This window comes from Pristiophorus japonicus, chromosome 4, assembly GCF_044704955.1.
Source record: "Pristiophorus japonicus isolate sPriJap1 chromosome 4, sPriJap1.hap1, whole genome shotgun sequence".
Taxonomy (NCBI): domain Eukaryota; kingdom Metazoa; phylum Chordata; class Chondrichthyes; family Pristiophoridae; genus Pristiophorus; species Pristiophorus japonicus.
In genome coordinates, this window is record NC_091980.1 from 28,947,714 (window position 1) to 28,969,923 (window position 22,210).

At 42.8% G+C, this 22,210-nt stretch overlaps 1 protein-coding gene across 3 annotated transcripts in view; it reads right to left on the reverse strand.

The window, feature by feature from the left end:
* The window catches only part of rbm27 (RNA binding motif protein 27), a 186,194-nt gene that overhangs the window by 148,865 nt on the left and 15,119 nt on the right, over positions 1-22,210 (reverse strand). For all 3 annotated transcript variants that reach the window (XM_070878061.1, XM_070878058.1, XM_070878060.1), the window contains exon 2: positions 8,227-8,345. In XM_070878061.1, the coding sequence (XP_070734162.1) occupies positions 8,227-8,345 (119 nt within the window). The remainder of the gene's footprint in view (positions 1-8,226; positions 8,346-22,210) is intronic.

The window sequence follows — 22,210 nt, forward strand, 5'->3', positions numbered from 1 at the left end:
CACAGGAAAAGGAATAGGCCATTTAGCCCCTTGAGCTGTTCCGCCATTCAATTAGATCATGTGACCTAACTCCATATACCCGCCTTTGGCCCATATCCCTTAATACCCGTCAGCTGTGGCTCAGTGGGTAGCACCCTCGCCTCTGAGTCAGAAGGTTGTAGGTTCAAGTCCCACTCAAGGGACTTGAGCACATAAATCTAGGCTGACACTCCAGTGCACTACTGAGGGAGTGCCGCACTGTTGGAGATGCCGTCTTTCGGATGAGACGTAAAACCAAGATCCCATCTGCTCGCTCAGGTGGACGTAAAAGATTTAAGAGCAGCGGAGTTATTCCCAATGTCCTGGCCAATATTAATCCCTTGATTAACATAACAAAAACAAATAATCTGGTCATTATCACATTGCTATTTGTAGGAGCTTGGTGTATGCAAATTGGCTGCTGCATTTCTCACATTACAATAGTGACTACACTCCAAAAGTACTTAATTGGCTGTAATACGCTTTGCGGCATCCAGTGGGTATGAATGACCCTATATAAATATGCAAGTCTTTCTTTCTTTGGTTAACAAAAATCTACCAATCTCAGATTTAAAATTAACAAATGATCTAGCGTCAATTGCTGTTTGCGGAAGAGAGGTACAAACTTCTACCACCCTTTTCACTCCTGAAAGGTCTGGCTCTAATTTTTAAGACTATGCCCCCTAGTTCTAGACTCCCCAACCAGCGGAAATAAGTTTCTCCCCATCTCTCCTATCTGTTCCCCTTAATATCTTGAAAACGTCAATCAAATCACCCCTTATCCTTCTATATTCTAGGCAATACAGCCCAAATTTGTGTAATCTCTCCTATTTTTCATGCCACTGCGACTTAAAAATGATGGTGTTGGTGTGTTGGCAGCGGTGTGTTTTATAGCTAATCAACCAGTTTTTTAAAAATTGCTCAAATAAATAAACATGGGTGTCTAAGGCCGGAGAACAGCCTCGGCACACCCGTGGAATCCCCATACACAAATTTATTATGTGCTTTTAATGGAAACAAGCTGACCAATTCCTTCGAGATCAGCTTGATAGGAAAAGAAGTTTGGTTGAGTGTCATACTACAGATTTGCATTAAAAGACTTTTAAAATCTAAAATTGCCACCCAATTGATGTATGCGTAGACTCGCCAGGAAGGAACTGCCGCATCACTTCTGTTTTGATGGTATCCTCGCTGTGGAGTATTCCAATTCCAAATCATGGAAAATACGGAGGAAAATCGATGGCGAGATCAGTGCGCTGGATGATTAAATTTACAGTCTACGGCTAAGTCACTGACCTCGCCTGTACAGGAAAATCAATTCAGCAGATGAATGAATAAGGAAACTTATGAAAGGAAAGCAAAACTACCAGTACTTGCCAAAGATTGGATGGGGATGGGGAGCAATGTTTCCTCTTAATTTTTTTTGCTGCCGCGAGGCCCCAATAAAAGGGCTGCGCAGCCCATTCAAAACCGCATACGGTTTTTGCATTGAAAAGCCGGCTGCACAGGTTCCCTGGAGCATTGCGCAGCCTAAAGAGAACGTTGGTGGGGAGCTGAAGTGTACACATTCTGGTTCACACTTCTTTAATATTAATGCATCCGCAGATATTGTATGAAGTGCACATATGAAATTTGATGCAAAGAAATGTGAGGTGATGCATTATAGGAGGTAGAATGAGGAAAGGCAACAAAAAGATGGGGGTTCACATACATAAACCTTTGAGGATAGCAGGACAAGCTGTGAATAAAGCAGAAAGAATCCTTTGCTTTATAAATAGAGGCAGAGTACAAAAGCAAGAAGTTATGCTAAACCTTTATAAATCGCAGGTTAGCCCTCAGCTACAATATTGCATCCAATTCTGGGCACACTTTAGGAAGGTTGTTAAGACCTTAGGAGAGTGTACAGAGGCAATATACCAGAATGATAGCTGGGATGAGGGACTTCAGTTATGAGGGGAGACTAGTGAAGCTATGATTGTCCCCTTAGAGCAGGGAATGTTATGGGGATATTTAAGAGATTTGTTTAAAAGTATTGATAAAAATAAACAAGGAAAAATTGTTTCCACTGGCAGGTGGGTCGGTAACCAGAGGACACAGATTTCAGGTTACTGGCAAATGAACCAGAGGAGACATGGAGAATTGTTTTTACTCAGCGAGTTATAATCTGGAATGCACTGCCTTAAAGGGTGGTGGAAGCAGATTCAATAGTATCTTTCAACAGGGAATTGGTTAACTATATACTTGAAAAGGAAAATTTGCAGGGCTATGGGGAAACAGCAAAGGATTGGGATTAGTTTGATCGGTCTTTCAAAGAGCCGCACAGGCACACTAAACCGAATGGCCTTTTTCTATACTGTAAGATCTATGATTCTAAGTGCCCATCAGGATGATTTAACTCAAATGCCATCTTCCGGTTTTAATGAGAACTGTCCACACCCACTTCCTATGCCAGGGATATTAAATTGTCAGTCAGCCTGACACATTGCTGGAGTTGAAAAGAACACAGGCCCGTAAATTGCGGTCAGCCACGAAGCAAAGGTGTTCGCCACTTCTCCCAATGAAGATTCCCACAAAGATCTGTGGCGAGAAGTTCAGCTTTTCAGACACTCAGTTGAGATCAGTGCAAGTTAACGGGGAATCCCCAACCCGAGCTGCTGTGACATCAACAAGCTGTCTAAGCAGCCAATCAGAATGCAGAATTCTTACAGACCAAGAACCAGGAAGTGAATAAGATCCTTGTATTCTAACTTTTAAAAAATGTTACAGAGAGCAAAACAAAGATTGAGAAACTCACATGGGGAAAAAGTAAACCTGAAATAAATATGAATTTTTTTTTTTTTAAATTGAAATTAGTTTTTCAGGGCCATAACGTTTGTTTAGCAGTCAATATGCTGTTAAAACCCCAGTTACACCTAATCCAAAAGGGCCTAACATTTAATGCTATATTACCACGGAAAAGCACTGATTCTCGGATTACCAGCTATTGGGGGAAGCGAGGGGGGGGTTTGGGGTTACAACGCAGCTATTGTTGGAGTAGTGTATGACTGACCGCAACTTCAGGATTTCCGTATTTAGAAGCGCATGCACTATTTCCTGAAGTTGTGGTCAGTTTCATAGGGGTATTAACAGTGAATGTTGTTTGTTCATCATTATTACCCACTGCAATACTCCAGACTTGACTAGACTTAAACTCTAGACTTGACCATTCCCACGCAATCCTGCCTAACCTCCCACATTCTACCCTATGTAAACTTGAGGTCATCCGAAACTCACCAGCCCCTGTCCTAATTCGCATCAAGTCCCGCTCACCCATCACTGGTGCTCGCCGACCTACAATTGCTCCCGGTTAAGCAACACCTTGAATTCAAAATTCTCATTCTTGTTTACAAATCCCTCCATGCCCTCGCCCCTCCCAATCTCAAATCTCCTTCAGCCTCACAACCTTTGCTCCCCCCCTTATCGCTGCAATCTTCAGCCTCACAATCCCTCCCCCCCTTCCAGAGATGTCTGCGCTCCTCAAATTCTGCCCTCTTGAGCATCCCTGATTTAAATTGCTCAATCATTGGTGGCCCCGCCTTCAGATGCCAAGGCCCCAAGCTCTGGAACTCCTTCCCTAAACCTCTCTAGCTCTCTTGCCTCCTTTAAGACTCTGCTTAAAACCTATCTCTTTGACCCAAGCTTTTGGCCATCTGCTGTAAATTCTTCTTATCTGGCTCGGTGTCAAATTTATTTGTTTTGTCTTAAAACACTCCTGTGAAGTGCCTTGGGACGTTTTAAAGGCGCTATATAAATACAGATACAGGTTGTTGTCGTTGCTGTTGCAAATTCCAGGCCAAATGTTTAATATGCTGTTTACATAACCAGTGCAGGCTGGCTCCTCTTTAGACTGTTAGAGCTGCTATACAGTAAAACAAATACTGAAACACAGTTATGTAATAAATAACAACAATCATCCTGAAGTATGTGATGAAAGTAAGAGATCTGCATTAGGCATTACACCAGCCTTGAGACTCTCACGTTTCACAGCTCAGGCTCACATTGTTAAGAAAATACAAAGTAATTACACCTTTAATATTTGACACAGACTTCAATATCAAATAGCATTTTACATTGAGTCTTGATGCCTAGGCTAACTAGTCAAATCCATATTGTTGAACTGAGTGAAAGATGTTCAACTTAACACAAGTGATTTTCAGTGGGCCAGCATCACAAGCTTATCTTATCTGCGAGGCACTGTCTGAATACATAAACATGCTCTTTTGAGGAGTGATTTATTATATTCAGCAGTTGAAGCAGTGAATCCAATGGCTGTTTAAATCATACACTTCTGAAGTGCTCCAGATACTGGTCCAGAGATAGGTTCACTTTATCTTAGGATTAATCCGGAGTACAGAACTCAACAAGTTTACACAGAAAACCAGAAATAACTTTGTTCAAACATTGACAGTTTAATAAAGAAAGAACTTGCATTTATATAGCACCTTTCACAACTTCAGGACCGCCCAAAGTGTTTTAGTCAATTAAGTACTTTTGAAGTGTAGTCACTTTTGTAATGTAGGAAACGCAACAGCCAATATACACACAGCAAGGTCCCACAAACAGCAATGAGATCATTACCAGATAATCTGTTTTAGTGATGTTGGTTGACTTGGATACCGGAGAGAACTCCCCTGCTCTTCTATGAATAAGAACACAAGAACATAAGAAATAGGAGCAGGAGTAGACCATACAGCCCCTCGAGCCTGCTCCACCATTTAATACGATCATGGCTGATCCGATCATGGACTCGGGTCCACATCCCTGTCCGCTCTCCATAACCCCTTATCGTTTAAGAAACTGTCTATTTCTGTCTTAAATTTATTCAATGTCCCAGCTTCCACACTCTGAGGCAGCGAATTCCACAGATCCACAACCCCGAGAGAAGAAATTTCTCCTCATCTGTTTTAAATGGATGGCCCCTTATTCTAAGATTATGCCCTCTAGTTCCAGTCTCCCCTATCAGTGGAAACATCCTCTTTGCATCCACTTGTCAAGCCCCCTCATAATCTTATACTTTTCCTATAATAGTGCCATGGGATCTTTTACATCTACACGAGGGGGCAGATAGGACCTCGATTTAATGTCGCTTCCGAAAGGCAGCACCTCTGATAGTACAACACTCCCCCAAGTACTGCACTGGAGTGCCAACCTAGATTTTGTGCTCAAGTCTCTGGAGTGGGTCTTGAACTCACAACCTTCTCACTCAGAGGGAGGAGGGCTACCACTGAGCTATGGCTGACCCATAAATAAACTATATTTCATCCACAACAGATGCAAATCCTCAGCTCACATGCAAAATATTAGGGACCACCAAATCATCATTCAGGAAAATAAGCCGTTGAACAGCTGTGCTTCCTCCAGACAAGGAGAGATATAGGGCCCAAGTTTCCACCGACCCTTTGAACGGCGCACCTCCATGAGGTCCGCCGACTTTCTCGAACGAAAAGCGCGCCTAATCCTTACCGTGGTATTCACCACGCTGATCAGGCCTCCTTGGGACTCGGCGCAGCGCAGCAGAACCAGCGGGGCTCGGAGCTACAGCCCTGCGCCGAAAGGAGTGCCAGCAACTGCGCATGCGCGCAGAGGAGTCTGCGCATGTGCACTGTAGCTCCTGGCCCTGGGCGACCCTATTCCTGGCCGAAGGGACAACGCGATATTCACCACCCCTATCCCGGGCCAGGTGACCTGCTGCACAAGCCGGCCACTGCCTTCCCGCGCTCACACCAGTTCATTGTTGTTGCCTCTGATACCCCCATTGCCTGCATCCTCTGTTGCCAGTGCTGCCCCTCCTGTTCAGTTGGCTGGGTGTGTGCCGAGGGAAGCTTGCCGGGGAGCAGGAGCTGGAGGAACCTGGGGGAGGGGGGATTTGGGGGGCACGGCTCGAGTCCAGGCCACCAAATCAGCATGTGGAGTCATACAGCAAGTTTGCGGCGGAATTCTTCGAGACACGATACTGGGGGGGGGGGGGTGGGGGGGGCGGGGGAATGAAACTACTGGTTTGTGTCAAGAAATTTCAACGCATTAATGCCTAAAGACAATATCCCTTTTGGACTTTATAAATCGAGTTCCAAGACTCAATCCACTCTGAATGCTATAAGAAACAGGTTGGTGTGAGGAGACTTTTGATCGGGGGTGAGGGGTGGTGGTGGGGGGGGCGGCGGAAGAGTTTTGATGGGGGAGCGGGAAGGGGAGGAGGAGTGTTTCTTTAAATGATTTAGAAAAAGAACAAGCTGCTCGAATTAGAAAAGTTGTCCCCAGACTGTCTGCTGATAACAGCAGTAAGAAAGGCAGTCAGCACCATCAAAATTCAACTTCAGATATTAAAAAGTGCATATTTTACGAAGCCTTATATAGTGAAATGCATAAATTATGCAAAAGTTACAGTACACGATCTGTATTAGTTGCTGTGAAGGTGTTTAGTGCTTTGCAAGATCCTCTAACTTCCCTTCCCCCCCTCCTATCTCTGGATACCTGCACCTGATTTCTAAAGTGTCCGCAAGGTTTTTCTGAGCGGACACATACGCTGGCCTAAGTTAATTTGGAGTAACTTTTCGCTGTCTAAATTTGCTTAAATGGCCAAAACAGGCGTAAGTGGCTGGTAACGCCCTCTTTTGAAAAAAAAAACTAAAAAGAAACTGAACTCACTGAAACTGGAGCAAACTAAATGTGGAGAATTGCGATTTTTAAGATACTCCAAAAAAAAAACTAGTTGCTCCAAAAAAATAGGAGCAACTCCTGTTGAAACTTGGGCCCTATACTTTCTGTACTTGTAAAACTCCATCTGCCCTGCTGCATTTGCAAACAAGGGAATGTGCTAGTGCCAACTATGCATGCACTGTCAAGTAACAAAAAAATACTCATCATTAAAGCAGCATGCTTCAGTTATTCTATTAAATGAAATAAACTGTCATACTGTTTAAAATGGAAGTTGTTTTTAAAATAAAATATTTTCTTTTAAAGTTAACAAAACATATCTGAAACAATGCACACTCAAGTCTCACATATCTAGTAATCCAAGGTCAACAGGAGAAAACCAGGTAGTCCACACCATAGGTTTGTCTCTATCCCTGACATTGTCAGGGAAACAGTGGCAGACTGCAATGTAAAAGGGTTATTTTTAGAAAACAAATTTGATTTTGCCAAGAGCCGAAATGTTACATATACTTAGGTAGTATTCAGCATCTATTCACCTCTCCAATACACCATTCAAATAGGGTTATGGAAATAATCAAGCCATTACATTTTGTCAAACTGATAGGAATTAAAAGGCTGACCTCCTTCAACTACTTTGCTTTTACTTGCATGCACACAATATCCGTCATTCAAATGAGACAGCCTTACAGAAGCTGCTGCTATGTTGTTTCAATAATAAAACAAGTCTTCAGATTGTAGCTGGTAATCTAACAGGTACTGACTTTTTTTTTTAAATGCTGCACATTTAGCACATCAGTCAGTCACTGTGCAAGATGCTGAGCATGCATTTAAATATGAAGGAATATTTACAGCAAAATATACCATTAATCAACTTAGTAATATAGATGATTCAACTACAAAAATAATTAATTAAATAATTAAGTAGCATAAAGCCTCGATATTGCTGGAAAAACAGCAGCAAATATGCATATAAAGGAAAGATGACACTTGTACTGCAGTGGTGACAACAGCATTTGAACCCAGTCAGTAATCAAAGTCTGATATATTATGAACTGAATATATTTGTTTGCACTGAACATTTGTGTCAGATTAGGCTGAGACTTTCAGAAAAAAATAAACAGCTTCTCTATTAATTCAGTTGATAAATGTGCTTCCCATTGTGGAACTGAACTGTACCGAAGGTCCTATATTCAAACCCGAGTGCGAGTTAAATTAGCTGATTTCGGCCAGGTCAGCAATAGGGTCCCTGTACGGCTTAGGAAGGAGGGGTGGAAAATCATTCAAGATTCTCACCGCTTATCCGCCTGCTGGAAAATGTGTGTTTCAACATCAGGTGAGGATAAACCGAACTCAAATAAGACACTTGCTGCCTACGCGTATGCATGATGAATCTTACTTGAGTCAGGTAACTGAAGGCACTGGTATCAGTGAAACTGTAATCCCAGCATGAATCAACAACTTCAAAACAGTGCAGGAGAATATTGTAGGAATATACATCAAAAATATAAATCTTACCTTTTTGCAGAAAGACGTCCAGTTGATCAACGCACAAAGCCTTCAGTTCTTTTTCTGGCTTGTCTTTCTTAACTAAAGCCACCACATATTTTGCTAAAGCTGATGGGTCAGCATCACAGCTGAAAAATAAGACATTTTTTTTTTTTAAATCACGCACTGAACTGACAGACGATTTTATGGGGTTTTTTTTGCAAAAATGTGACCAAATCCAATTTCAGTCTTCATGTACCAATAATACGATGAATCACAAAATTAAAGTAAATTTGCTCTCTATTTTAAATTATTTTAAAATTACAGCAAAATTCTAAAGGGACAAAGAGTGCTAAAAAGACAAGCCTGAAGGCTCTGTGCCTCAATGCGAGGAGTATTCGAAATAAGGTGGATGAATTAACTGCGCAGGCTATTAACGATTATGATATAATTGGGATTACGGAGACATGGCTCCAGGGTGACCAAGGCTGGGAACTCAACATCCAGGGGTATTCAACACTCAGGAAGGATAGACAGAAAGGAAAAGGAGGTGGGGTAGCGTTGCTGGTTAAAGAGGAAATTAGCGCAATAGTAAGGAAGGACATTAGCTTGGATGTCGTGGAGTCTGTATGGGTGGAGCTGCAGAATACCAAAGGGCAGAAAACGCTAGTGGGAGTTGTGTACAGACGACAAAACAGTAGTAGTGAGGTTGGGGATGGCATCAAACAGGAAATTAGGGATGTGTGCAATAAAGGTACAGTAGTTATCATGGGCAACTTTAACCTACATATAGATTGGGCGAATCAAGCTGGTAGCAATGTGGTGAAGGAGGATTTCCTGGAGTGTATTAGGGATGGCTTTCTAGACCAATATGTCGAGGAACCAACTAGAGAGCTGGCCCTTGTGTAATGAGAGAGGAGTAATTAGCAATCTTGTTGTGCGAGGCCCCCTGGGAAAGAATGACCATAATATGGTCGAATTCTTTTTTAAGATGGAGAGTGACAGTGTTAATTCAGAGACTATAGTCCTGAACTTCGATGGTATGAGAAGTGAATTGGCTGGAATAGACTGGCAAATGATATTTAAAGGGTTGACAGTGGATAGGCAATGGCAGACATTTAGAGATTACATGGATGAACTTCAACAATTGTACATCCCTGTCTGGAGTAAAAATAAAACGGGAAAGGTAGCTCAACCGTGGCTAACAAGGGAAATTAGGGATAGTGTTAAATCCAAGGAAGAGGCATATAAATTGGCCAGAAAAAACAGTAAACCTGAGGACTGGGAGAAATTTAAAATTCAGCAGAGGACGACAAAGCGTTTGATTAGGAGGGGGAAAATAGAGTACGAGAGGAAGCTTGCAGGGAACATAAAAACTGACTGCAAAAAGGTTCTATAGATATGTGAAGAGAAAAAGATTAGTGAAGACCAACGTAGGTCCCTTGCAGTCAGAATCAGGTGAATTTATAATGGGGAACAAAGAAATGGCAGACCAATTGGACAAATACTTTGGATCTGTCTTCAATAAGGAAGACACAAATAACCTTCCGTAAATACTAGGGGTTTGAGGGTCTAGCGAAAAGGAGGAACTGAAGGAAATCCTTATTAGTCAGGAAATTGTGTTAGGGAAATTGATGCGACTGAAGGCCGATAAAGCCCCAGGGGCTGATAGGCTGCATCCCAGAGTACTCAAGCAAGTGGCCCTAGAAATAGTGGATGCATTGATGATAATTTTCCAACATTCTATTGACTCTGGATCAGTTCCTATGGACTGGAGGGTAGCTAATGTAATACCACTTTTTTTTTAAAAAGGAGGGAGAGAGAAAACAGGGAATTATAGACCGGTTAGTTTGACATTGGTGGTAGGGAAAATGTTGGAATCAATTATTAAAGATGAAATAACAGCGCATTTGGAAAGCAGTAACAGGCTCAGTCCAAGTCAGCATGGATTTATGAAAGGGAAATCATGCTTGGCAAATCTCCTAGAATTTTTTGAGAATGTGGACTAGCAGAGTGGACAAGGGAGAACCAGTGGATGTGGTGTATTTGAACTTTCAAAAGGCTTTTGACAAGGTCCCACACAAGAGATTAGTGTGCAAAATTAAAGCACGTGGTATTGAGGGGTAATGTACTGACGTGGATAGAGAACTGGTTGGCAGACAGGAAGCAGAGAGTGGAAACAAACAGGTCCTTTTCAGAATGGCATGCAGTGACTAGTGGGGTGCCGCAGGGTTCAGTGCTGGGACCCCAGCTATTTACAATATACATCAATGATTTAGATGAAGGAATTGAATGCAATATCTCCAAGTTTGCAGATGACACGAAGCTAGGTGGCGATGTGAGCTGTGAGGAGGATGTTATCTGGCTGCAGGGTGACTTGGACAGGTTAGGTGAGTGCATGGCAGATGCAGTATAATTGGATAAAAGTGAGGTTATCCACTTTGGTGGCAAAAACAGGAAGACAGAATATTATCTGAATGGTGACAGATTAGGAAAAAGGAGAGGTGCAACGAGACCTAGGTGTCATGGTACATCAGTCGTTGAAGTTTGGCATGTAGGTACAGCAGGTGGTGAAGAAGGCAAATGGCAGGTTGGCCTTCATAGCTTGAGGATTTGAGTATAGGAGCAGGGAGGTCTTACTGCAGTTGTACAGAGCCTTGGTGAGGCCTCACCTGGAATATTGTGTTCAGTTTTGGTCTCTTAATCTGAGGAAGGACATTCTTGCTATTGAGAGAGTACAGCGAAGGTTCACCAGATTGATTCCCAGGATGGCAGGACTGACATATGAGGAGAGACTGGATCAACTGGGCTTTTATCCACTGGAGTTGAGAAGAATGAGAGAGGATCTCATAGAAACATATAAAATTCTGACAGGATTGGACAGATTCGAGGCAGCAAGAATGTTCCCGTTGCTGGAGAGTTCCAGAACCAGGGGTCACAGTTTAAGAATAAGGGGTAAGCCATTTAGCACTGAGATGAGGAGAAACTTCTTCACTCAGAGAGTGGTAAACCTGTGAATTCTCTACCGCAGAAAGTTGTTGAGGCCAGTTCGTTAGATATATTCAAAAGGGAGTTAGATATGGCCCTTACAGCCAAAGGCATTAAGGGGTGTGGAGAGAAAGCAGGAAAGGGATACTGAGGTTGAATAATCAGCCATGATCTTATTGAATGGCGGTGCAGGCTCGAAGGCCGAAGGACCGAATGACCTGCTCCTGCACCTAATTTCTATGATCTTTTCAATCTCGACCCCAGTTGTTGCTCTCTCGCCAAGATGACAGACGTGTCCTATTCCCAGGCCACAATTAATGCTTTTTTTCTAAATGCCTACAAGAAAATGCACAGAATCCTGGGTCAATTCACTCTTAGTTTTTTCCCTCCAATTTGCAGGGGAGCACCTAGATTAGATTAATCCTGCCGTGTCAATTCCAAATTTGGATCAGAAACCTGTCACATAGTGAATCATGGACATTGTATTATGTTTGATCTGAGACTCAGAGCTTCATGCAAAAAAAATCCACAAGTTTCAAGTTACACTTTATTCCAATGTTTGGGTGCAAGTTACAGAACTAGCAGGGAGTTCTAATCAGTCATACTCAAAACCAAAGTCTCTATGCATAAGATTTTGAAGTGCTTTAAATAACCTTGCAAACACAGTGCATCTATAATCTACCCTCAATTCAAAGTTGCTTAATTCAAGTTATCAGATTATTCACATTTTTAAAGCACTAAAATCCACATTGCTTATTTAAAATTAATTTAATAATTCAATTTTTTTTTTAAATGTAAATAACAGCTTTGAACCATCAGGAATGGAACAATTTAAATTTCAACCTTTATTTACCAGTAATATAATGTAAACCCATTACTCAAATCTTGGTGGGTTTAAAAGAACAATATTCCTTTATTTTCTTGGGGCTGGTTCAACTGGCAAGTGAGTGCTGGTCAGGGCCTTCAAAAGGAGCAGCGTGCATCTAGCGTGGCAGCCTCGACCTGCAAGCACCATCAGCAGGTCGGGGCCTTCAAAGGAGCATACCACTTCAAGGTACAGTGTGTGCTGGAGAGCGGCAACTGTGAAGGAGGTGACTGGATTGGACATCACCATAATCCATGGCCACGCTGATTGGGAGCGTGGGCAGGTAGAGCAGGAGCGGCAAGATTGGGGCGCAGGAGTGGCAAGTGATCGTGGAGCGACGTGGTCGGGGCTCAGAAAAGACAAAGACCCCGAAGCAGCATGGGCCAACCCACACTGCGATATGTGTGCACACTAGGCCCGTGCAGCAGAGCTGGTTTCCAGTCGTCTTGGTTAATCCTTGCCCCTGGACCAAGACCTCGCTCTGTCAAGCCCGTGTGGTGGTTGGTGTGCAATGGCCAGCCCACATTAAAAAAAAATTCATGCACAGGCATCTTCCATCCTTCAACATGCAGTTTGGGATCTGGAATATTAGATCCTTCATTAAAACACCTATGAACTCATCCCTTTTTTGCATGGAAGCAAGTCATCCTCGATACGAGGGACCGCCTATGATGATGATGAGTGCTTTAAAATTCAGCAATGTCACCAGGATATGTCATCCCCACAAAACAGATTTTATGACTGACCTCAATGAAGGGCGCCTGCTACAGAAAATTACCAATTTTCAAAAACCAATTTTCTCACTTCCATTCTAGCTCAAATTTCCATCTAACCTTTATTTCTGCACAGGATCTCAGTTGTTACATTCCAAACTAAATCTTGGAACAAACATTTATTACCCCATACAGAAGGTACAGTTCAACACCAGATAACCTGTTGGCTCACTACACTGGCATACCACGCTGTTGCACCACGGCGGGGGGGGGGGGGGGCGGAGAAGAGCGGGAGAGAATGGGACTCTGGGGAACTCTCATGCACCTGCACTTGACCTACATTAGCAAAGGTGATGAGGTTACCTTCCAGCCATCCTGGGAGTCTTATGAAGGAGTGTAAAAGAGGGCACACAAGGAATTTAAGCTTGAAGTTTAATATGTGCAACTTAACTGTTTTTCTAATAAGAAATTCACGCTTTGACAAAAAAAAATTCCTTTAATTCTTGTATGTCTGTACAGGAGCTCATCCCATTGAAAGAAGACATTTCTAACATTACCCTACCCAAGTTATAAGATCTACTCTCCGACATGACTATCAAATAATGCCATTTTTCAATTGAGAAGCGGAGATGTAGAATCATAGAATGATACAGGAGGCCATTCAATCCATCATGCCTGTGCCAGCTCTTTGGTAGAGCTATCCAATTAGTCCCACTTCCCTTTTATTTCTCCATAGCTCTGAAAATGTTTCCCTTCAAGTATTTATCCAATTCACTTTTGAAAGTTACTACTAAATCTGCTTCCACCACTCTTTCAGGCAACGCATTTCAAATCACAACATCTCGCTACGTAACAAAATGGCTCGTCATGTCGCCTCTGGTTCTTTTGCCAATGACTCCAAATCTGCTTTCTTCTGGCACTGGAAACAGTTCCCCCCTGTTCATTGTACCAAAACCAGTCATGATTTTGAACACCTCTATCAGGCATGACAATGAATCACTGAATGGTTAACATAAGAAATAGGAGCAGGAGACAGCCATTCGGCCCATCAAGCCTGCTCAGCCATCCCAAAACATCATGGCTGATCTTCTACCTCAGCACGGGTTGAAGTGAGGCAAGTCTTGAAATGCTAATTAGATAACAGCAAGCTCAATCTTTAAAAGCCTACAAAATGGAGAAGGAAGGGAAGATCCAGGCAGACAGGCAGTTTCCAAAGTCCTGGGACAGAGAGAGTAAAAAACTGGATATGGGTCAACATGGTGTTGTCTTAGTTATGTAACTCAACAAACATTTTACATCACCTTAGAAGCTTAAATTGATTTGAACAGAAAATATTCCATAAATTACTGGAAAAAGTGGTTTATTTAAAATGCTAAAATGTAACTTCGTCTCTTACATTTTATGATTCAGAAGCTTTTGACTTAGTCGCACACATCTTCGTGCAAAGAATACTTCTGTAGCAGTTTTTTTTAAAAAAGTAAATACCGAAATCTGGTCTTGATGCAACATACATTTATACAGCGACTTTAATCTAGTAAAACATCTCAAGGCATTTCACAGGAACATTAGTTGACAAAATATGACACACAGGCCTTCTTTATTTTACCCCTCTCTTCCTGTACATGTTAAGTTCCTTGCTCGGCTAGTTTCACAGTAACTGTTTGCTGTCTTGTACCTTGCCCAAAAGGAGACTATTCTTGTGTAAAGCTGAACGATGAGTGTAAGCACATTGTCTAACAGCATCACAAATAATGTCTGATCCTGTCCTTATCCAACATCCATAAACACGCACTTCCAACAAGGATTACTGGGCAGGAATCAAGGGAAGGAACCCTGGCCTATTTTCTCTTCCCTAACCCAGAGGAAACTTATAGAAGGAATCCTTACAACTGCCCCATGAAGGTTAGCCAATTCAGCACAGAGAAGGCTTTGAACTTTTTGCCTCCCTGGTCTGTGTGGTTGAGGTGTTCCTTCCTTCAAAACTTCTCCAGGAAGACTTTATTTATGCATGGTCGACAATCATTTCCATTTAAATAGAGTCTTTAACTTAGCAAGGCGCTTCACAGAAGAAAGGAACCGATGAGATCTTAATGGAGAATAAGACCAAAAGATTGGTCAAAGTGATGGGTGTTGTAAACTTCTTTAATGGCAGAGATAGGTAGATGCAGATGGAGTTTAAGGAGTTTCAAAAGCTAAAGGCTGTACCAATCATGACAGAGTGAAGGACAGATTCAGAAAACCAACAGGGAGTGCACACAAGACTGGAGGAAGTAGAAGAGCTCCAATATCATATTCTAATTTTAAAGGTGATCCAATCCAGTTTAATAAATCACAATTTTTAAATATAACAAGGCCACAGATCATCAAAACTCAGTTGACTTTGGACCAATTGATGCATGCAGCCTTTAAAATGCATATAGAATGGTTGGCATTGGATTGACATCATTAGTAAACTCACTTCATTACAGGTAACGTCAAATTGAACAACTCCTCCCTACCCTAATTATAACCCGTTAGTCACAGTTAAAACTAAAAAGATGACAAATTGCAGCCACAGCTGCAATTTTAGATTCTAAGGGTTTGTAGCAAAACATCAATTGATTTGTGTTTTCTCAACAAATGCTGCCTGACCTGCTGAGTCTTTCTGGCGTTTTCTGTTTTTAAATTGCAATTTTATGAAGTGTTCGGTCACGTATGGGGGCAACAGCAGCAACAGTCCACTAATCAAAACAGTTAGCAGCAAATCAATACTCAATGTATAATAAAGAAAGACTTGCATTGATATAGTGCCTTTCGTGACCACATGACATCTCAAAGCGCTTTACAGCCAATGAAGTACTTTTGGAGTGCAGTCACTTTTGCAATGTGGGAAATTTTCCAAATGGACTCCAGAATGGATTTTAATGCCAATATCTGCTCACTTCACTGCTCCTAAGTGCATGAAGTTTCTTGTGTTAAAGTTCAATCTTAGTTATCAACAAGTAGACTAACAATTTTGAGCACCTAATCTAGATAGTTTAGTGCAGCACTGAGGGAGTGCAGCATTGTTGGAGATGCCAACTCTCAGAATCTAAAGGTTTAAAGAAGCGAATGTGTCAAAAGTGGTGCAACAAACAATTTTCAACAAATTAACCCCGTTGCAAACATACACATACATTTTCAGCTGTTTGGTGAACCAGTGCTCTTCACTGTACAGCAGTGACTGCTCTCATTTTTGAACAGTTTTATATGTGTTCTTTTGAGCTCTGAAAATCCACCATTAATAAACAATACCAGATTGTGGTGAAACCAAAAGTTAAACAATACTGTCACAAAGTTTGTGTTCCAGGGACAAGTCATGATAGATTTGGTGCATACTTAAGTCCACACATTAAATCAACTGCTTAAGCTTTTAAAACTTTAACTGTCTTGCATCAAAACACATGACAGTCACATCTTAAAGCGTCATAACATTACAGCCTGTACTATGTGGGAAATCAGGGACGCCGCCGGTGTCCCTGACGACTATGTGTGCGGGAAGTGAATCCGCCTCCAGCTCCTGACGAACCGCGTTGTGGAACTGGAGCTGCAGGTGGATTCACTCTGGAGCATGCATGATGCTGAGAATGATGTGAATAGCGCGTTTAGTGAGTTGATCTTACCGCAGGTCAAGGGTACACAGCCAGATAGGGAATGGAAGACCATCAGGAAGAGCAGTGCAGGGATCCCCTGCAGTCATCCCCCTGCAAAACAGATACACTGCTTTGAGTACTGTTGAGGGGGATGACTCATCAGGGGGGAGCAGCAGCAGCCAAGTTCATGGCACCGTAGCTGACTCTGCTGCACAGGAGGGCAGGAAAAAGAGTGGGAGAGCAATAGTGATAGGGGATTCAATTGTAAGGGGAATAGATAGGCGTTTCTGCGGCCACAACCAAGACTCCAGGATGGTATGTTGCCTCCCTGGTGCAAGGGTCAAGGATGTCTCGGAGCGGGTGCAGGACATTCTGAAAAGGGAGGGTGAACAGCCAGTTGTCGTGGTGCATATAGGTACCAATGACACAGGTAAAAAACGGGATGAGGTCTCACGAGGCGAAATTAGGGAGATAGGAGCTAAATTAAAAAGTAGGACCTCAAAAGTAGTAATCTCAGGATTGCTACCAGTGCCACGTGCTAGTCAGAGCAGGAATCGCAGGCTAGCTCACATGAATACATGGCTTGAGGAATGGTGCAAGAGGGAGGGATTCAAATTCCTGGGACATTGGAACCGGTTCTGGGGGAGGTGGGACCAGTACAAACCGGAACCAATGCCCTAGGGGGAGTGCTTGCTAGTGCTGTTGGGGAAGAGTTAAACTAATATGGCAAGGGGATGGGAACCTATGCAGGAAGACAGAGGGAAATAAAATGGAGGCAGAAACAAAATATAGAAAAGGAGAATAGTAAAAGTGGAGGGCAGAGAAACCCAAGGCAAAAAACAAAAAGGGCCACTTTGCAGCAAAATTCTAAAGGGTCTAAGTGCATTAAAAAGGCAAGCCTGAAGGCTCTGTGCCTGAATGCGAGGAGTATTCGGAATAAGGTGGGTGAATTAACTGCGCAGATAGCAGTTAACGGATACGATGTGATTGGCATCATGGAGACATGGCTGGGAACTCAACATCCAAGGGTATTCAGCATTTAGGAAGGATAGACAGAAAGGAAAAGGAGGCGGGTGGCATTGCTGGTTAAAGAGGAAATCAATGCAATTGTAAGGAAGGACATTAGCCTGGATGATGTGGAATCGGTATGGGTGGAGCTGCGGAATTCCAAAAGAGCAGAAATCGCTCGTGGGAGTTGTGTATAGACCACCAAATAGTAGTAGTGAGGTTGGGGACAGCATCAAACATGAAAGAAGGGATGTGTGCAATAAAGGTACAGCAATAATCATGGACGACTTTAATCTACACATTGATTGGGCTAACCTAACTGGTAGCAATGTGGTGGAGGAGAATTTCCTGGAGTGTATTGGGGATGGTATTCTCGACCAATATGTAGAGGAACCAACCAGGGAGCTTGCCATCCTAGACTGGGTGATGTATAATGAGAAGGGACCAATTAGCAATCTTGTTGTGCGAGGCCCCTTGCGGAAAAGTGACCATAATATGGTAAATTCCTTATTAATATGGAGAGTGACAAAGTTAATTCGGAAACTAGGGTCCTGAACTTAAGGAAGGTTAACTTGGACGGTATGAGGCGTGAATTGGCTGGAATAGACTGGCAAACGATACTCAAAGGGTTGACGGTGGATAAGCAATGGCAAACATTTAAAGATCACATGGATGAACTTCAGCAATTGTTCATCCCTGTCTGGAGTAAAAATAAAACTGGGAAGGTGGCTCAACCATGGCTAACAAAGGAAATTAAGGATAGTGTTAAAGCCAAGAAAGAGGCATATAAATTAGCTAAAAAAGCAACAAACCTGAGGACTGGGAGAAATTTAGAATTCAAGAGAGGAGGACTACGGGTTTAATTAAGAGGGGGAAAATAGGAGTACGAGAGGAAGCTTGCAGGGAATATAAAAACTGACTGCAAAAGCTTCTATAAATATATGAAGAGAAAAAAATTAGTAAAGACAAACGTAGGTCCCTTGCAGTTGGATTCAGGCGAATTTACAATGGGGTACAAAGAAATGGCAGACCAACTGAACAAATACTTCGGTTCGGTCTTCGCGAAGGAAGATACAAATAACCTTCCGAAGGTACTAGGGAACAGTGGGTCTAGTGAGAAGGAGGAACTGAAGGATATCCTTATTAGGCAGGAAATTGTGTTAGGGAAATTGATGGGATTGAAGGCTGATAAATCCCCAGGGCCTGATAGTCTGCATCCCAGATTGCTCAAGGAAGTGGCCCTAGAAATAGTGGATGCATTGGTGATCATCTTCCAACAGTCTATCGACTCTGGATCAGTTCCCATGGACTGGAGGGTAGCTAATGTAGCTAAAGGGCAAAAAACGTTAGTAGGAGTTGTGTACAGACCTCCAAACAGTAATAGGGATGTTGGGGAGGGCATCAAACAGGAAATTAGGGGTGCATGCAATAAAGGTGTAGCAGTTATAATGGGTGACTTTAATATGCACATAGATTGGGCTAGCCAAACTGGAAGCAATACGGTGGAGGAGGATTTCCTGGAGTGCATAAGGGATGGTTTTCTAGACCAATATGTTGAGGAACCAACTAGGGGGGAGGCCATCTTAGACTGGGTGTTGTGTAATGAGAGAGGATTAATTAGCAATCTCATTGTGCGAGGCCCCTTGGGGAAGAGTGACCATAATATGGTGGAATTCTGCATTAGGATGGAGAATGAAACAGTAATTTCAGAGACCATGGTCCAGAACTTAAAGAAGGGTAACTTTGAAGGTATGAGGCGAGAATTGGCTAGGATAGATTGGCGAATGATACTTAGGGGGTTGACTGTGGATGGGCAATGGCAGACATTTAGAGACCGCATGGATGAAGTACAACAATTGTACATTCCTGTCTGGCGTAAAAATAAAAAGGGGAAGGTGGCTCAACCGTGGCTATCTAGGGAAATCAGGGATAGTATTAAAGCCAAGGAAGTGGCATACAAATTGGCCAGAAATAGCAGCGAACCTGGGGACTGGGCGAAATTTAGAACTCAGCAGAGGAGGACAAAGGGTTTGATTAGGACAGGGAAAATGGAGTACGAGAAGAAGCTTGCAGGGAACATTAAGGCGGATTGCAAAAGTTTCTATAGGTATGTAAAGAGAAAAAGGTTGGTGAAGACAAACGTAGGTCCACTGCAGTCAGAATCAGGGGAAGTCATAACGGGGAACAAAGAAATGGCGGACCAATTGAACAAGTACTTTGGTTCGGTATTCACTAAGGAGGATACAAACAACCTTCCGGATATAAAAGGGGTCAGAGGGTCTAGTAAGGAGGGGGAACTGAGGGAAATCTTTATTAGTCGGGAAATTGTTTTGGGGAAATTGATGGGATTGAAGGCCGATAAATCCCCAGGGCCTGATGGATTGCATCCTAGAGTACTTAAGGAGGTGGCCTTGGAAATAGCGGATGCATTGACAGTCATTTTCCAACATTCCATTGACTCTGGATCAGTTCCTATGGAGTGGAGGGTAGCCAATGTAACCCCACTTTTTAAAAAAGGAGGGAGAGAGAAAACAGGGAATTATAGACCGGTCAGCCTGACCTCAGTAGTGGGTAAAATGATGGAATCAATTATTAAGGATGTCATAGCAGTGCATCTGGAAAATGGTGACATGATAGGTCCAAGTCAGCATGGATTTGTGAAAGGGAAATCATGCTTGACAAATCTTCTGGAATTTTTTGAGGATGTTTCCAGTAAAGTGGACAAAGGAGAACCAGTTGATGTGGTATATTTGGACTTTCAGAAGGCTTTCGACAAGGTCCCACACAAGAGATTAATGTGCAAAATTAAAGCACATGGGATTGGGGGTAGTGTGCTGATGTGGATTGAGAACTGGTTGTCAGACAGGAAGCAAAGAGTAGGAGTAAACGGGTACTTTTCAGAATGGCAGGCAGTGACTAGTGGAGTGCCGCAAGGTTCTGTGCTGGGGCCCCAGCTGTTTACATTGTACATTAATGATTTAGACGAGGGGATTAAATGCAGTATCTCCAAATTTGCGGATGATACTAAGTTGGGTGGCAGTGTGAGCTGCGAGGAGGATGCTATTAGGCTGCAGAGTGACTTGGATAGGTTAGGTGAGTGGGCAAATGCATGGCAGATGAAGTATAATGTGGATAAATGTGAGGTTATCCACTTTGGTGGTAAAAACAGAGAGACAGACTATTATCTGAATGGTGACAGATTAGGAAAAGGGAAGGTGCAACGAGACCTGGGTGTCATGGTACATCAGTCATTGAAGGTTGGCATGCAGGTACAGCAGGCGGTTAAGAAAGCAAATGGCATGTTGGCCTTCATAGCGAGGGGATTTGAATACAGGGGCAGGGAGGTGTTGCTACAGTTGTACAGGGCCTTGGTGAGGCCACACCTGGAGTATTGTGTACAGTTTTGGTCTCCTAACTTGAGGAAGGACATTCTTGCTATTGAGGGAGTGCAGCGAAGGTTCACCAGACTGATTCCCGGGATGGCGGGACTGACCTATCAAGAAAGATTGGATCAACTGGGCTTGTATTCACTGGAGTTCAGAAGAATGAGAGGGGATCTCATAGAAACGTTTAAAATTCTGACGGGTTTAGACAGGTTAGATGCAGAAAGAATGTTCCCAATGTTGGGGAAGTCCAGAACCAGGGGTCACAGTCTGAGGATAAGGGGTAAGCCATTTAGGACCGAGATGAGGAGAAACTTCTTCACCCAGAGAGTGGTGAACCTGTGGAATTCTCTACCACAGAAAGTAGTTGAGGCCAATTCACTAAATATATTCAAAAGGGAGTTAGATGAAGTCCTTACTACTCGGGGGATCAAGGGTTATGGCGAGAAAGCAGGAAGGGGGTACTGAAGTTTCATGTTCAGCCATGAACTCATTGAATGGCGGTGCAGGCTAGAAGGGCTGAATGGCCTACTCCTGCACCTATTTTCTATGTTTCTATGTTACCACTTTTTAAAAAAGGAGGGAGATAAAACGGGTAATTATAGACCGGTTAGCTTGACATCAGTAGTGGGGAAAATGTTGGAATGATCATGAAGGATGAAATAGCAGCGCATTTGGAAAGTGGTGACAGGATCCAAGTCAGCATGGATTTATGAAAGGAAAATCATGCTTGACGAATCTTCTGGAACTTTTTGAGGATGTAACTCGCAGAGTGGACAAGAGAGAACCAGTGGATGTGGTGTATTAACTCCAGAGTGCACGTGTCTTTGTCATTGACAGGTTCCCGCCTGGAGGTCAGCCTGATTGGATAGGCTTGGCTTCCAGTCGGGCAGAGAGTACTCTGGAGCAGGCCGCAGGAGCTGGCAAGTCCAATCCATAATTGACAGTGGGAGGCCTGCCCCCGTTAAACCCGCAAGTGGACAGGTTGGGGTGTAAAAGGGACAAGTGCAAGTGCAAAGAAAAGCAAGCGCCGTTCATGCACCGCTGACTGCAAATGTGGGTCACTGTAATGTTCCTCTCCTTAAAGAAAGCGCTGCCTAATTTACCATAAGCAACACCACAGCAGATTTGCGAGTATATACATATACAACCTGAAACTGTCAAGCACATTCCAATCCATGTTCCCAGACCAAATAACTAAATGTTAGAGGCACACAAAAAAAATGCCATTGTCTCAAATTTCCCAGGAACCAATCATAAGACAACTAACTTCACTGACCAAACTTCTTTTGAACTGTGTGTACCCTTTCCAATTGCAGAACCTAACAACAGCCTATCTTCCAACTCATCATAAAACCACAAATCTGTTACAATTTAAATAAATGCACAATTAAATTCATACACCATCATATAATTCAGACACAAGAAATTACTGATATCGCAGGT